At 32.9% G+C, this 15,680-nt stretch overlaps 1 protein-coding gene across 1 annotated transcript in view; it reads left to right on the top strand.

Moving 5' to 3' along the window:
• Positions 1-398: 398 nt before the first annotated feature.
• Positions 399-15,680, top strand: part of LOC117103332 — a 31,591-nt gene continuing 16,309 nt past the window's right edge. Inside the window, exons 1-2 of the mRNA XM_033243871.1 lie at positions 399-601; positions 12,347-12,433. Of these exons, the coding sequence (XP_033099762.1) occupies positions 535-601; positions 12,347-12,433 (154 nt within the window). The 5' untranslated portion in view covers positions 399-534. The remainder of the gene's footprint in view (positions 602-12,346; positions 12,434-15,680) is intronic.

Below are 15,680 nucleotides of genomic sequence, written 5' to 3'. Positions count from 1 at the left end.
AACGAATAAATACCTCATCTTCATCAACGTCATTATGTGCCAAAAACATACGAGCTGTAGGCCTATATGATTTATTTAATGTCATTGATCGCCTTCATTGCGACTGATATGCTAATGTTTGAGAAGGACTGTATAAAAAAAACAATGACGTAACCGTATTCGTTATCGTTTTTGTAGGCCTGCAAAGCCTCCCTCTTTATTAAAAAAAAAGACACCTACAATATGAATGCGTTTTCACCTCATGAGGGCCTGCTTTAATCACAAAGTAAAATTATGGTTGTTATCCAAATTAGACTGCCATTGATAACATTCTGTCTACATATCGCTTCCTTCCGGGAATTTGCCAATCGACGTTAAAGGATAATAGGATCCTGGTCACGTGACTCTACATTATAGGATTTATACGTCGAATCAAGCGTAGAAGCTACAGTCGTACATGCGTTCGCTTGTCGTTAACATCGGACTTTATTAAGCTCTTTTACATTCTGCTGAACAAAGTGACAAATTCGTGTCCTAAAGGTTTACTTATTTAAAATGGAAGTCAGACACATAATGTATTTGCTAATCGTTGTTATAGGGCTATCATCGTTTAAAAGTGCTGGTAAGTTACCTGTCACGTTATAGATATATCAATGTCATACGTGCTTAAGTAGGCTCGAAGTAAGTCTAGATATGAGTTTAATTTGTTTGAAGATGGAAAAGGTTAGATTCAACACTGTATCGTATATTATCGGATGTATACATTGTCAACTTATAATTGTCTGCATAAAAAGGAAAGCCCATCTTCAAGCTATATTGATAGCATCTAGACATCAGAATTTTCTTTGTATTGATATCATTAAAATAATAATGATATCAATACCAATAATAATTTTGATCAATAAACAACAACATTAGTAGTAGTGGTAATACTAATAATACTAATACTAATAATAATAATAATAATAATAATAATAACATTAATAATAATAACAATAATATTAATAATGATATTATTATTATTGTATTAGAAGTAGAAGAACAACAAAATTAAAATAAGCTAAAATTTACAATGACTCTGAGTATCATTAACAAATATTGAAAATGAAGTGATTGAAGCATGTTCAGAGTTGTAGGAAACATTAATGCATACTGGGGCTTAAGATGCCACATAAACTATAGATGGTCTAGAAAATCAACATTATATTTTGAATCGTAAAATCTAAAATATTGAATGTTATTGGTCCTTTATTATTTTAACTCTAGAAGTTGAATTAACATTGAGTTGAGGAATCTCGAAACAACGATTTTTTCCAAGTACTTATGATCGTACTTAGTATTCAGTAGATCACGTTAATTAGCACAAAAAAATCACCCAATGATATTTTCCTGACGCAAACAAACATCGAAATAACATTGCAATATACGCTGCTACTTGGGAATCGGATTCAACGCTAGTCACGAAGTATAAGTGATTAACACGTCCAAGCTAGTCATCTGGAGGTCGTGGGTTCGATTTCCAACGCAAGCACTTTTAGAAATAAAAATCTAACATAGTTAGCAATAGCAAGTAATTCTAAAAAAACATTTCCCTTTGGCCCAAATCGTCATTCAGTTGATTTGTGTACTGAAATAGAATAATAACAATCCTATTGAGGAGTAAAATCCTTTAATTGGAAACCACGGGGACTTAGCAATGATATCAAATGTTATTAAAATGATTAACTCGTCTATTGATATGTAAACTAAAAAAAGAACCTTTTGGGAAAGAGCACATAGTACGCAAACAAAAATGTTCATGTTCACTTTTATAGCGCCTTCCACAGTAAAAACCGTCTAGTGTCGTCATCAAAAGGCCACCGTGTACCAGGGGGAGGGGTGGCGTTAGGATTTCCCCATGGGGGTCCGAGGTTCCCAAAGAGAAAATGTCATCGACGAGAGCAAAGAAGGCATGGTCCAGAAAATGGTCAAAGTGGTGAAGCCTCTCGAACATTTTGACAATTTAGGGGTATTAAATGCTTAGTTAATCGACTTTAGAGTCTACTAATATGTACAAAATATATATATTTTTCTTTCCCCCAAACGAATTGTAGTTTTTCTCCCCGCACGGGGGGACTGGCACCCGGCCTCCGCTTTCGCCACCACTGCCGTGTACAGGCAGGGCTTACCATGGCGTCAGTATGCTGGGCTCCGGTATAGCTTACACCGAGCATATATGCGCCCAACGTTTTACTTTATTGTATCCACATTCTCTTCTTATGTTTAAAGAAATATATATGTGTAGCGCATATATAGCGGCCACATGTTTAAACTTTAATCCACGGAGCAGCAGACAGATTATGTTTACTTATGTGCAACGCTTAGCCCCTAGTGTTAAATGCTGCTCTACTTTAATTGGCCTTAAATGTACTTTAAGGCCAAAGTAGTGGAGTAGCTCAGTGGTTAAGATGCTTGCCTTCTGATCTTAGGGTCCTGGGTTCAATTCCTGTCACAGCAGGACTTTTTTTCACGACCAAAACCAGCTCCACCCCCTAAAACCTCATAAAGAGACTTAGTTTATAAAGCATCTCATCCTGTTAGTGGCAAGTATACTTGCAAGTGGCAAGTGTACATTTATTGGATGTGAGAAAAAAAAAAGAAATAAAAATTATTGGTGCATCGTTTGCCCCATACCCACTTAATGGTCCTGTAGAACTTAACACCTTCGTGCTAAGGGGTCGTTCACAATTTTCAATATTTCACCGGTATACAAACAGTACTCTTTTTCGGTATCCCCTCCTTCCCCTCTGAAAATGTACAAAAAATGTTGATTATGCAAAATCATTCTACATTATTTTTGTGAAGTCAACTAAAGCAATGTACTTGGTTGCTTAAAAATGAATAATTATACCCATGGTTACATTGTATTTTTACCATTATTTATATTGCATGTTATTTTGTATTAACATTTTATGCATAGGCCCATGTAAAAGTGCTATGTCTACCACTCCCCCTAGCGCACTGTTTGTGCACTTGTGTTGAAATTGAAAGGCCTAATGTTGAACGACACCTAAGTTATAAAACTTAAAAAATATCGGGTTTTGCTAGCAAACACAAGTTTTGCACAACAACGCTCACCTTTCTTGTTTTGCTTTAATTTCTGCCTCTGGTACGAAAGCGTAAAGTGACCTTCCAGATATCTAGATAATTATCTCGTCATGTCTACATCCTGTAAGAAAGAAGATCAAATGTTGCGATTCTGTCTACATTCTTTACAAGAGATGACGGGATCTTAGACCTCGTCATGTCTAAATCATTTAGAAAAGAAAATTAGATTACGAGATCCTTCATTTTATGTCTACATCCTTTAGAAGAGATGATCAGATGACCAGATCATGAATCTCCTCGTGTCTACATCCTTTAGAAGAGATGATTAGATGACAAGATCCTGAATCTTGTCATGTCCTCATCCTTTAGAAGAGATGATTAGATTACGAGATCATGGATCTTATCATGTGTACATCCTTTAGAAGAGATGATTAGATGACGAGATCCTGGATCTCTTCATGTGTACAGGCTTTAGAAGAGATGATTAGATGACAAGATCCTGAATCTCGTCATGTCCTCATCCTTTAGAAGAGATGATTAGATTACGAGATCCTGGATCTTATCATGTGTACATCCTTTAGAAGAGATGATTAGATGACGAGATCCTGAATCTCGTCATGTACATCCTTTAGAAGAGATGATTAGTTGACGAGATCCTGGATCTTGTCATCTGTACATACTTTAGAAGAGATGATCAGATGACAAGATCCAGGATCTCGTCATCTTATTATCTATTATACATGATTTAGACATGTTGAAATCATGGATCTAGTCATGTGTACATCCTTCAGAAGAGATGATCTGATGAAGAGATCCTGGATCTCGTCATGTGTACATCCTTTAGAAGAGATGATCAGATGACAAGATCCTGGATCTCGTCAAGTATACATCATTTAGAAGAGATGATCGGATGACAAGATCCTGGATCTCGTCATGTGTACGTCCTTTTGAAAAGATGATTAGATGATGGGATCCTGGATCCCGTCATGTGTACATCCTTTAGAAGAGATGATTAGATGACGAGATTTGGATCTCGTCATGTGTACATTCTTTAGATGAGATGATTAGATGACGAGATCATGGATCTCGTCATGTGTACATCCTTTAGGAGAGATGATTAGATGACGAGATCCTGGATATCGTCATATGTACGTCCTTTAGAAGAGAGGATTAGATGACGAGATCCTGGATCTCGTCATATGTACATCCTTTATAAGAGATGATTAGATGAAGAGATCTTGGATCTCGTTATGTGTACATCCTTTAGAAGAGATGATTAGATGACAAGATCCTGGATCTCGTTATGTGTACATCATTTAGAAAAAATGAACAGATGACAAGATCCTGGATCTCGTCACCTGAACATCTGGAAGGTGACTATAAGCTTCCGTACTCTGGCGCGTGTCTTACGTGCTTCGGTTATTTGTTTATTTATTTATTTATTTTGAACTAGAACGATGCGGACAGAAATATCGTCAGGCAGTTACTCTAAGTTGTTATCATTTTTCCTTTAATTCCGGCCAGCCTTGTCGTGTGCCAAGTAACGCCAAACACTGTTTTGCTTGTTTATACTTCCTTGGGTACCGGTTTAGGGTTGGGTTCATACTAGAAACTTGAGGGCAAAAATAAAGTTAACCCAACATTGCAGCAACTTTTGTGACGTAGTCTTCACGAATAAGGACAAACTATAAACCGTAGGTCAAGGGTACACAGTTGGCTCATGTTTACTATAAACAACCAAAGGGAGTTACCCCGATGTATTGTTCCACACAGCCCCTGTTCAAAATGTACAACCAAATTACAGGCTGACGTTCTTTTTTAACAGTGATTGTCTCCTGTGTTTTTGGGGGCACTATTGCTCTAAATTAAAATCATTGGCCTACATACGGTACGCAAACTGTTGCAGCTACTAGCTGCACTTAAAAGCTTTATTCAAAATAGACGCTTTAAACGAAACTTTATTACAAACAGTTCTGAGGAATGTGAGGCTGTTATAACTTCGGCATGATATACAAAAAACACATAAAATGAAGTAGACAAAGGCAGGTTAGCGGCATGCCCAGACAGAAATACATAAGGTCTACTTGCTATTATTTGTGAAGGTATAATTTATATTCTGACAAAATGTAATCAGTTGGTGCACATATGCATCTCGATAAATAGAAAAAAAGAATTTAAAAAAAAATATATAAAAACAGACATTTTTTTAGCTTAAAAGCTAGCATCAAAACTTGCTCAAAACGTAACTTATACCTTTAATGCATTGCCGTTTGACATACGACTAGTTTGCCAATACTAAGTATATCATTTTTATTTTTTTACGTGCCAATATATAATAAGAATTTCTAATAGTATAACTATCACATTTTTTTCCCAAAAATTGTGGACAGACTATATTTATTATGAATATTAAATAAGATTACACAAAAACATAAATTATTTTATCGAATTCATCACGTGCCGTCAAACATCGAATAATGATTGTGGTTTTGCTGTTTGTGTCTCAGCTTTATCTGTTTCATTTTTTGACATTTAATTCAATTCAATTAAGTTCTTTCATTTCAGACCATTAATATCCATATAATACAACACAAAACAAGACAAGAGAGAGAGAGAAAAAAAGATCAATCAAACTGATTGAACTGCGCACAAAACAAAGTGTGAACCTCTTAGAAATAATTCAAGGATAGGCCTAAAGTGTACAGCAGATCTAAGTCTGAGTGGTTTTTGTTAATGTTATATTTAAATGATGCATATAATAAACTGTTGCTCTGTTAATACCACTCAATAAAAAATGAATAAAACATTTTATAATCGATTCAAAGTTATTATCCACACTACAAAAATCGATCAACATCTTTGTCCAACATTTTTCTCCGAAGCTGGATCTTCCACTATTTTGGTAAGCAATTAATGCAAATTGAGATGTAATATTGTCTTTAACCTTGAACTTATGATTAAAATATAAATACTAGAATAGTGTATGCAATAGTAAATATTTCCGCCTCTGTCACACGTCACTCGATTACTAGTCATTTATTATTTGGTTGATGTGTAATTAATAGTTTCGAGAAGCTTATTCCGATGGGTGTGTACGTAAATGTATTTAATTTAAGTGATGACGTCAAAAGTGTTATCAATTTCGAGATTTTCAGGAAATCTACGTACAACATTCCATTGATAAAGATAACAAGACGCGTAAATGATAAAGTGTGTTTGTGGTAATACATGGGCTAGTAAACTCCCTTCAACAATTCAAATGAACGTATAATAACAGAATCAAGTGGTATGTTATAAACTTCCGAAAACCAAACAGATCAAAATAATTCACAGTTTATATTCACGGAAACGTGCACAAAACATTCTGAAATAGAGTACAGTAGGCCTAAATATGTGAAAATGAATATTTGTATTGGTGAAGATTTTATTTTATAATTTTAAATTTTATTTTTTAATATGGAATGTAAGAAATTTAAATACATATTGAACTTTAATTTTCAAGACTTTAACTAATCTAAGGTAAACTATGTTTCACAACGCTTCTTAATTAGGCCTAAATCAATAATTAACTTGCTCAAGTTATCAACAATAAAGCATTAACTGGATTTTAAATCATATATTTTTCAAAAAAAGACTACGGTACTGAAGTACTGTATATACAATTCGCATTCTATGATTAGTCCAACTACTGTAATTGGTTTTTTAATAGGGCACATACAAACTACGAATAACCAATCAACCAATGTTTGTTTTATGCTAAAGGGCAATATTTTCATTTAATTAACAGAATTGCCCTTGACAATCTTTGTAATATGTAAATAAATTGAATTATATAACCCAGTGTTAATTTAAGTTCAATATCAAATGATTAGTCATTTATTTTAAACTATCTTATGAATTAGGGTATATAAAAGACACGAAAAAGTATAAAATAATAAATGTCACTAATAATCAATCTATCATGATAGATCTGATCACGTTGATATCAGAGATCCAAACTTTGATAATAGTAGTTAATAATAGATTTATTTTTCTTGACTGCTCAATGCGTTCGAAGCGTGGACTGCTCATACAGTAACTCTATTCACAGTATGGACTGTGTAATAGACAAGAACACCAAGGGAACCGCTACATTATCAATAATTTCCATAACCTATTGCACTCAGCAGAAATGTGTTTTTAATGTTTCTAGGGTTGATAAAAACAGTGTTTACTGCTACGACGGTGGTTTTAGGAGGTTATAGACTATCTTATAAAAGTCGATATGCTACGACGGTGGTTTTAGGAGGTTGTAGAATATCTTATAAAATTCGAATTGGAAAAAAAAACACAAACCATTAAGTCAACTAACTCTTTTCGGAGACGATATGAAAACCAAGGCATCTTGATTTCAATCATTGTTAACATTTTATTTATCTCAAATAAATGGCAAGAAATAAGTTTTATCTTTATTTGTAAGTTATCGTATTGTATATAAAAAATAATAGGACACTAGTTTGAAATTCAAATCCAATTATTTGTACACTATTATGCAAGTAGTACTTGAATCATACAGTCAACACAAAGCAGATATGTGATACGCCACCTTGTTAAGCATTACAATCTTAAATAAAAGGAAAACAATGATTGGATCCATTGAACCAGGTGGAATTAACTTACCTGATTTTAGCTTGAATTGCAGAATATAACATGGACAAAAATAAAACTTATGAAAGCAGATTATTCCATATGGAAAATTATTCCTCTTACAAAAATAAGATTACATCAGAGCAATTGTTATTTAAGATGACAAACATTAATCTTTTACACATATCAATAAATACAAAAGTATCTAATTTTTATTTTAAGGTACTTAAATCCAGTTTTATTAGGATTTATATATAATATATGTATATACATATATATATACTTATATATATATATACATATATATATATATATATATATATATAAATGAGATGTTCCAGATCATCTATGACGTAGAGTGCTCGATATCTCAGATAGAGCTTAATAGAAATAAAACAATAGCAGATGAACTTGGTTACTTCATATCTTTAATCGCTACAAATTTGTTTCATATGACCACACAGGGCCACACTCATCATGCGAATTGTAAAACATGAATGACACAATATCCGAGGGTTTATATCTTAAATGGCTAATCAGGAAGTCGAAAATTACTATTTTACAAAGGCTATTGTTTATTGGTGTGATCCAGGGATTATAATTTAATGGCTAATCAGGGAGTCGGACTGATACCATGTTATAGAGGCCTATTGTTCACTGTTGCATTATCTGTTGCTAATTAAATATTTCTTTCTATGACGACAATTTGACACTAACTCATTCTTGCTATTGAGTGAGCATAGGTCTGGATGACATATAATTAAATACTTTTCATATAAACAAAGATTGCAGCGTATATTCGTGTTTGAATATGGCTTACTGCGTTTCATAATTCTCCACTTAACAGTAAATTCTACGTTAGAATCCTTAAGGGACCAGATATATTTACTTAGCTCTGTGCTGTTTCTCTTATTTACATTTCGAAATGAATTCATATGATTTCTAAATCTAGTTTTGAACTGATTTTGAGTTAAGCCTATGTATGTCTCGTGCTTATTACTGTCCTCTCTTGTTACAGTTGCTTGGTACACTATGCCTTCGGTTAAACACTTGCCGGGTAGTTGGCATTCGCTTTTTACACGGCAGTTACACGCATTTGTGCTAGTGTCCACAGCTTTGTTTTTTTTCATTTGACAGTACTATTTTATTGTGATTGTTAATTACACTTTTTACATTGGGCATACAGCTGTAGCTTAGTAGACAGTATATATTCTTGATGTTAAACAGCTGGTGGAAAAAATGATGGTATGCCCAAGTTTTTAAATATTGTAAAATCTGCATCTGTATCCTATGCTTTTTTTTTCTCTTGAAAATAAAAGACAAAAAACAGGTATACAACAGATACAATTGTTTTTTTTTTCTTCAGAGACTTGCTTTCAATTAAGTATAATAATAATATAAAAAATCAAGAAAATAAGTACAACCGAATAGTTGAACAAAACAGGTATACAACAGATAATTTTTTTTTTCTACAGAGCCTTGCTTTCAATTAAGTATAATAATAATATAAATAATCAAGAAAATAACTACAACCAAAGAGTTGAACAAATTCTACGCGGTAACACATATATCAACATAAATGTTTATTCTCTTCTATACAACTGATATGGCTCAAAAATTGTTAAAATTTAAGATATTGTTGTTGACAATTAGACTACTAACAATGCTAGAAAATTGTTAAAAATAATAATTGGATAAGTGAATATACATTTGTACTTGAATCTATACCTAAAGAACTTAAATCAGTTTTATTATTTACATATCAATGAAAAACATGCTTCATGTAAGTGTTTCCATCAGTATGTTGTTGTTGGGCTAAATAAAAAATAATCTATAATTTCTTTGTAAACTCTGTTTTTTTTTTCATCCAATTTCAAAATCGAATGGGAATTTTAACTCAATGATTACTCAGTTTATTGGAATATGGTTTGAAACAGAAAATAAAAAAATTTAAAAAAATAAAAACAATTAGGCCTATGCTTAATTTAATTTCAAATTCCTCCACTAAGTTATTCCAACTAATAAAACACTTTTTTTAAAGCTGACATACTGACTTGTGTAGCTATTGTGGACATAATTATAGATGATTGCGAGTTCATTGGCCGAGCGGTTAAGTCTGGAGCACCGTAACCTTCAAACTCTAATGTCAATGCTGGTTCGAACGGCTAACTCGCAAATGGTCTTTAAACCGTAGGCCCAGTGTATGCATTTGGCTCGTGTGCACTTTAAACGACCCAATACAGCCATCGAGAAGAGTACCCCGGTGTACTGGTCTATTAAGTCCCATGTTGTTTTGTATATGCCACTTAGGACAATATTTAAGTTCACTTGGCATATAATTGGCTCTCGTGCCCAAAGAAATGAAATCAAGTCAAATGAAAATGAAATGAAAAAACACAATGTTCTATGACTGCTATATACTGTTTATGAATTATGGAACTATGTTTATCTACGTGGCGTACAGTACCGCAAGCATTATAATGTTTATAAAATGATTAATATCGTTAGTTGATACCGGTACTACTTGGCATATAAAGACACTGTGCTTAGTGCCGATCTTTTTACAATAAATGAAGTGTGTACCGTTGCAATATATAAGCAAATAATTCTTCTCGAACTTAACTAAATATACCTACGAGACGTAAATCATTGGAAAACATTTATCTGTGCATTAAAAAACACTATTGATTGTGAAATTTATATTAATAGCAAAAAAGGTGATGTAAAATGTAAAGATGTCAAGAAGGTTATATATTAATTAATTTACTAAAATAAAACTGTCATTATCTGAAACTTTTAAATAACATTTCTTCACTTTTTGTTTGCATGTTCATGCTTACTTGTACTGTGATGCTATTCTTTGTCACGTTAAGAAGTAAAAAATATTTTAAAAATACAAAATTATATAAATAAAAGTAAAAATCGAGTGTAAAAATGTACAGTGAATTTATATTAATTATAAATTGAAGATTAAATTATTAATATTATTTGTTACTATTCCATATAAAAAAAAAACTTTAAAAATATAAATGTTTCTTAATATGTTTACAGATAAATATCATCACTGGAGTGGTGTGTAATTGACCGTGTTTCTATTTGGGTGATACATGGTACAAGATACAAGTTGAAATTTATTGTCTCCAAAAAAGCACAACTCAATGGAAATCACAATAAAATTGATCAAGGATAAAGGATTACAAATCATAATTATGTTATTGTGTTATTGACCATGTTCACCTTAGAAATGATATAATAATGACTACTGATTTGGTTTGATTAATTGGAATGGTGTATTATTGACTTGGTGTCCACTAGATAAGCAAGTGCCCCTAAAATTGTTATTTTTGATAAATCTTTCTGTTGAAAAAGTATTGTTACCGTATTCTACTGCAAGTAATTTTAATCGATACTGTATGTACATCATCAGCCATCAAAAGTACAGCAAGTACATTTTCGCCAACGCCCTTTCTATTTTTTTTTTTGCCCGCACATTTTCAACAATTTTTTCTTTTTTAAAGAAAGGTTTCAAAATGCTCAGCACCCTAAAACCGCCCCATGTAGGAACTGTACATTTGGTATTTGAAATAATAACATACATTGTTTTAACTTTGTATAGCCCACAACTATCCTTTGTTTTTCTTTTTTAAATAGGGCCCATATAATGCATTACATCCCGGGTATTCAACCTTTTTAAGCTGGTGGCCAGTTTAAAGCTGTTGAGACCAGTGACGACACAATGTTTACTGCGTACTTCCACATTTTGTTTCTATGCCAGTCACACCCATTTTATAAGGTCTACTAGTCTTCCTAATTGTAGGCCTATTAATATTGCTTTGTTTTGTAAAAATGAGGGAATACAGCAACAAGGTGGAAGGGTGGGGAATAAAACAAAAACTTGCACTACAGGTGCAAACCACTATAAATTTTCCGAGCAAAAAAAAAATAAGTGGGGATGTTAAATGTCATGCAATGCCATTGTGGAAATTCCTTGACGCGGAGTCCAATTTCCCTAAAAAAATGCCAAATTTTAAAAAATAGATGCCGAAAATTAGCACTCTGAGACTGTTATTGTACATTTGTAAAACAAATTTCCAGGAGTTACCGGTGTACAGAGCGTGGTAATTTCAATCCGCAATGAGAAAAGGGGTCCGGTTATAACATAGAGATATAATAAGAATACTAGAGCGCTAACTGCAATGTATTCGATGTTCGAAATACGCAGAGCTGATGACCGAGCCTGCTCCCCGGGTCGGTCGATGGCCGTATAATGCGCCAATGGTTAGAAAACGCCAGGAAAACGGATCATAGCGCCCTTACTTAATCTTTTATCCCCTCCCCAATCAGTCTCCCCCTCCCGATGTTCCCAAAAATCGGCCGGAAAAATAATTTATTTCTTAGCAATGTCGTGCGTGCCGGAGTTGGCCGGCCCACTGGCCGCGTGTTTTGTTTTATTTTATTTTTTTATTTTTGTTTTATTTTTCTCTCTCTCTCTCTCTCTCTCTCTCTCTCTCTCTCTTCTTTTCTTACGTGGGTTGTATGTAATAAATACAATTTTAGTTTTGTACATTTATTGATGATATTGTAATCAAGGGTTGTTTTTGATGTCTGTTACTACCGCATGTTGATGACTTTTCCTTCCTCTGATACTTTTCAGCATCTGCTACCTGTTCCGACCGCTGTAATAAACGAAGATTAACAGGAGATGCATGTGCTAAATTGTGTGGACGAATTTACGGAAAACGTAAGTGCTCTGAATGTTTTTTAAAAAAGGTACTAATGTTGGCTATATATTAGGCCTATGCATTATTTTGTAGGTTACATTTAGAATATGTAGAATGACGTGATATTTATTATTTAATCTTTGATAAACGCTTTTTGATTGTACAAAGTTTGAACCAGATCCAAGCACAGAAAATGACCGAAGCGCCGGGCAGAATAACCGTGAGCAAACAAAGGAAAACTATTAGCCCTAAAACTACTAGCCCTGTCTGATGGTAAAAACAGAACATAGGGCTTTTCCTTACCATAATTAGCCTTATTACTATAATTAGATGTAATCATATCATATACATGTAAAAAAAACATGAGAAACAAAAATAAAAGCGTACTAAATAAATTATGATGTGAAAATAAAATCAAAATTACAATCAACTGTTAGTTACATTCAAACTGATGATGAACCTGACCATGTGGAGGTCAGTAGACTTTTGGTTTGTCTACGTAGTTGAGGCCGAAAATTCGTCATGCAGATCAGAGTAATTTTGTGTTTAACAGGGGTTGTTAGTTTAAAGCGCTCTAAAACAATTAGCGACCGCTCACCGTTCTGCGCGTTCTTCCAAGCTTAATTATAGTAAAGTTATTATATTGGGTTTTTTGGAAGAGCTATTAAGATGGAAATTTATAAATAATTAGAATGTTTATTTGTACAAAAAAAAATTATTTTGAACATATAAATTTAATTACAGTACCCGTTATTAATACTGTATTCAAAATATATTGAATGATGTCATATTTATTCGTGAGTAAGGTAGGTTTTTTTTTTTACTAACGATGATGTATTTGATTTCACGAGCTTCACGAGCCTCAGTTAATGGGGTTCATTAGGTGATTACGTCGCCCCGTTTACTTGGGTGAAAGCTCGTAAAATAAAATATATCGTTAGTCAAAAAAGTGCTACCTATTCAATCCCTGTCACAGCAGAACTTTTGTTCACGACTAAAACTACACTACTCCCTAGGCCTCAATAAAAGGCTCGGTTTATAAAGCATATATAAAACATCGTTCTACCAAGTGGTGAGTGTACTTGCTATCAGATGTGAAGGAACCTAAAAAATCAGAACAAAAACATTTTTTCCGCTAATGCGGAAAAATCCAAAATCAGAATTAAACAAATGGCTTTTTCGCTAGTGTGGCAAAAGCCAAAAAAAAAAATAAAAAAATAAAATAAAGTCAGAACAAAGCAATGACTTTTTTTTAAAGCTAACGCTGAAAAATCCAATGTATTCAAGTACCGTAATAGTCAATAAAAACTGATATTGGGCAATATAAAATGTTTTTTTTTTTTTAATTATAATTTGTGGATATAAATTGTGGAAGTAAACATGATTAGGGCCTCCCTGTCATACTGTGCTTCTGTCATTCACGTTTACCAACAAGATCATTCCAAATTTGTTTTATGTTGCTTAGTAATGAAATGTTATTTTGAGTAATTGGAGATTTTAAATACTGAATAAGATAATTAACTATATATTTGTTATAAATCACGGTATATCCGCAGTATTGTGCAATAATCAGTAGTAAAACCCATCACATTTAGTGTTGCTGAGAGACATTGTAAGTTTAAAAATAAAATTTTTGTAAGTTTAAAAATAAAATTGATTGGCTTATGCATAAATGCTGATGCCTTCGTTTTTTTTATATATAAAATATGTATTTTCTAAAATACCGTCTGTGTTATTTTATCAAATCATACTAATGTTCAGAGGGGACGAATTCGTAATTAAAAATAGGGGAAAATTAAAGATGGCCACCATTTCTCATTAGTTAGTTTAGGAACTGGCAATAACAATTCACAGTCCTGATTGAATGTTCAAGTCCTACAAACTAAATTAAAACAAACATTCAATTTATTATTAAATGAAGGTAAATAGATAAACAGTAACGATCATAGCATTAGTGGACTAGAGTAGTCACTCAACGGAGTACATACCTCCGCCCTCTGCCTGAAAACTGAACAATACTCAGGCCTCCATTATATTCATTTATGCTCGAAGGTAAAAAATCAAATTCCCATGACATTAACTTGTCCTTCAACCTTTTCTTCATAAAGTTTAATCATGTCTTAATTAGATTATTATATACCATCCCACTAAATTTTTTGATGATGCATTATTTAGTTTTACTTCATATTGCTAACAGACAGACAACAGTGAATACATAACCTCCTTTGAGAAGGTAAAATGAGAAAGTGCTTAAAATAACGAATAAATCATACACAGATTGTGGAATTTGCTTGCTTGGAGTCATACCATTTTAAAAGTTCAATACTTTAAATTAATTAACTCCTAACACTATCTCTGATCTCTTAAAACACTTATCATTATTTCTCTCGCCAAAGTGCCTTTATTAATTTAATACAGATTAAGATCAAATCATAGGTTCTCTTGAGTCGATGACAAGAATATTCGATTCTCATCTTTAAATTACCATGACGACATAGATTGTTCACCCTCTTGACTAATTCCTTCTAGCTGTGTTCCAGAAATGTGTGTTATTAAAGTAGGCAGTAGACGGTGCCATAATATTATTGTAACAATAAATGCATCCGAATATCAACAAGTGTTACAAGACATGGGTTTATAGACTATTGAATATGTTTATATATTAAATATGTTGGAACCAATACACTTATTTGATAATCTATTATCATTTTTAATTGTCACTATATTTACTATCACGTGATTGTTATTATTTGATGTGTATTACTGTAGCGAAATTAATAGCTATGTTGGAAGAGAGTATGGGCGGTAAAAAGAAGCTCTTTTGTTCAAATCCTTATTGGAACAATAAGTCTATCTAACAAAGTATTAATATAGAGCTGTTCTCCAGTCATTGTATGCGATATCCTGAGAGACATTACTACATATATCGAAAATCTAAGGGAGTATTACGTATGGGCAGATTTATAGGAGAGGGGCAAAACACGCATGCTTCTCTCCTTTAAAAGTTTGCAATTACTGTATACAAATTGCTATGTATTATAGCCTAGTAAGTTGGTCTAAACTAAACCTTTCACATTTACGACTTCCAAAATGTTAGTTTATAAACCACATTTACGCACTGAGGAAATCATATTGCAATGGTGAGGTTGGTGTTGATTTCCCCCTATCGAATAGTCGTGCATATGCATAGCTCAGATGGTAAGTATTTGAAGTTAATTCGAAAGGTCAGGATAGGGGCCAGAAAGTAAAAAAAAAAAAAGAGTGTAT

This window comes from Anneissia japonica, unplaced genomic scaffold, assembly GCF_011630105.1.
Source record: "Anneissia japonica isolate Jap-2015-1 unplaced genomic scaffold, ASM1163010v1 scaffold287728_len311106_cov174, whole genome shotgun sequence".
Taxonomy (NCBI): Eukaryota; Metazoa; Echinodermata; class Crinoidea; order Comatulida; family Comatulidae; genus Anneissia; species Anneissia japonica.
The sequence above is the reverse complement of the archived record's forward strand: the minus strand, read 5'-3'. Positions and strand labels throughout refer to the sequence as shown.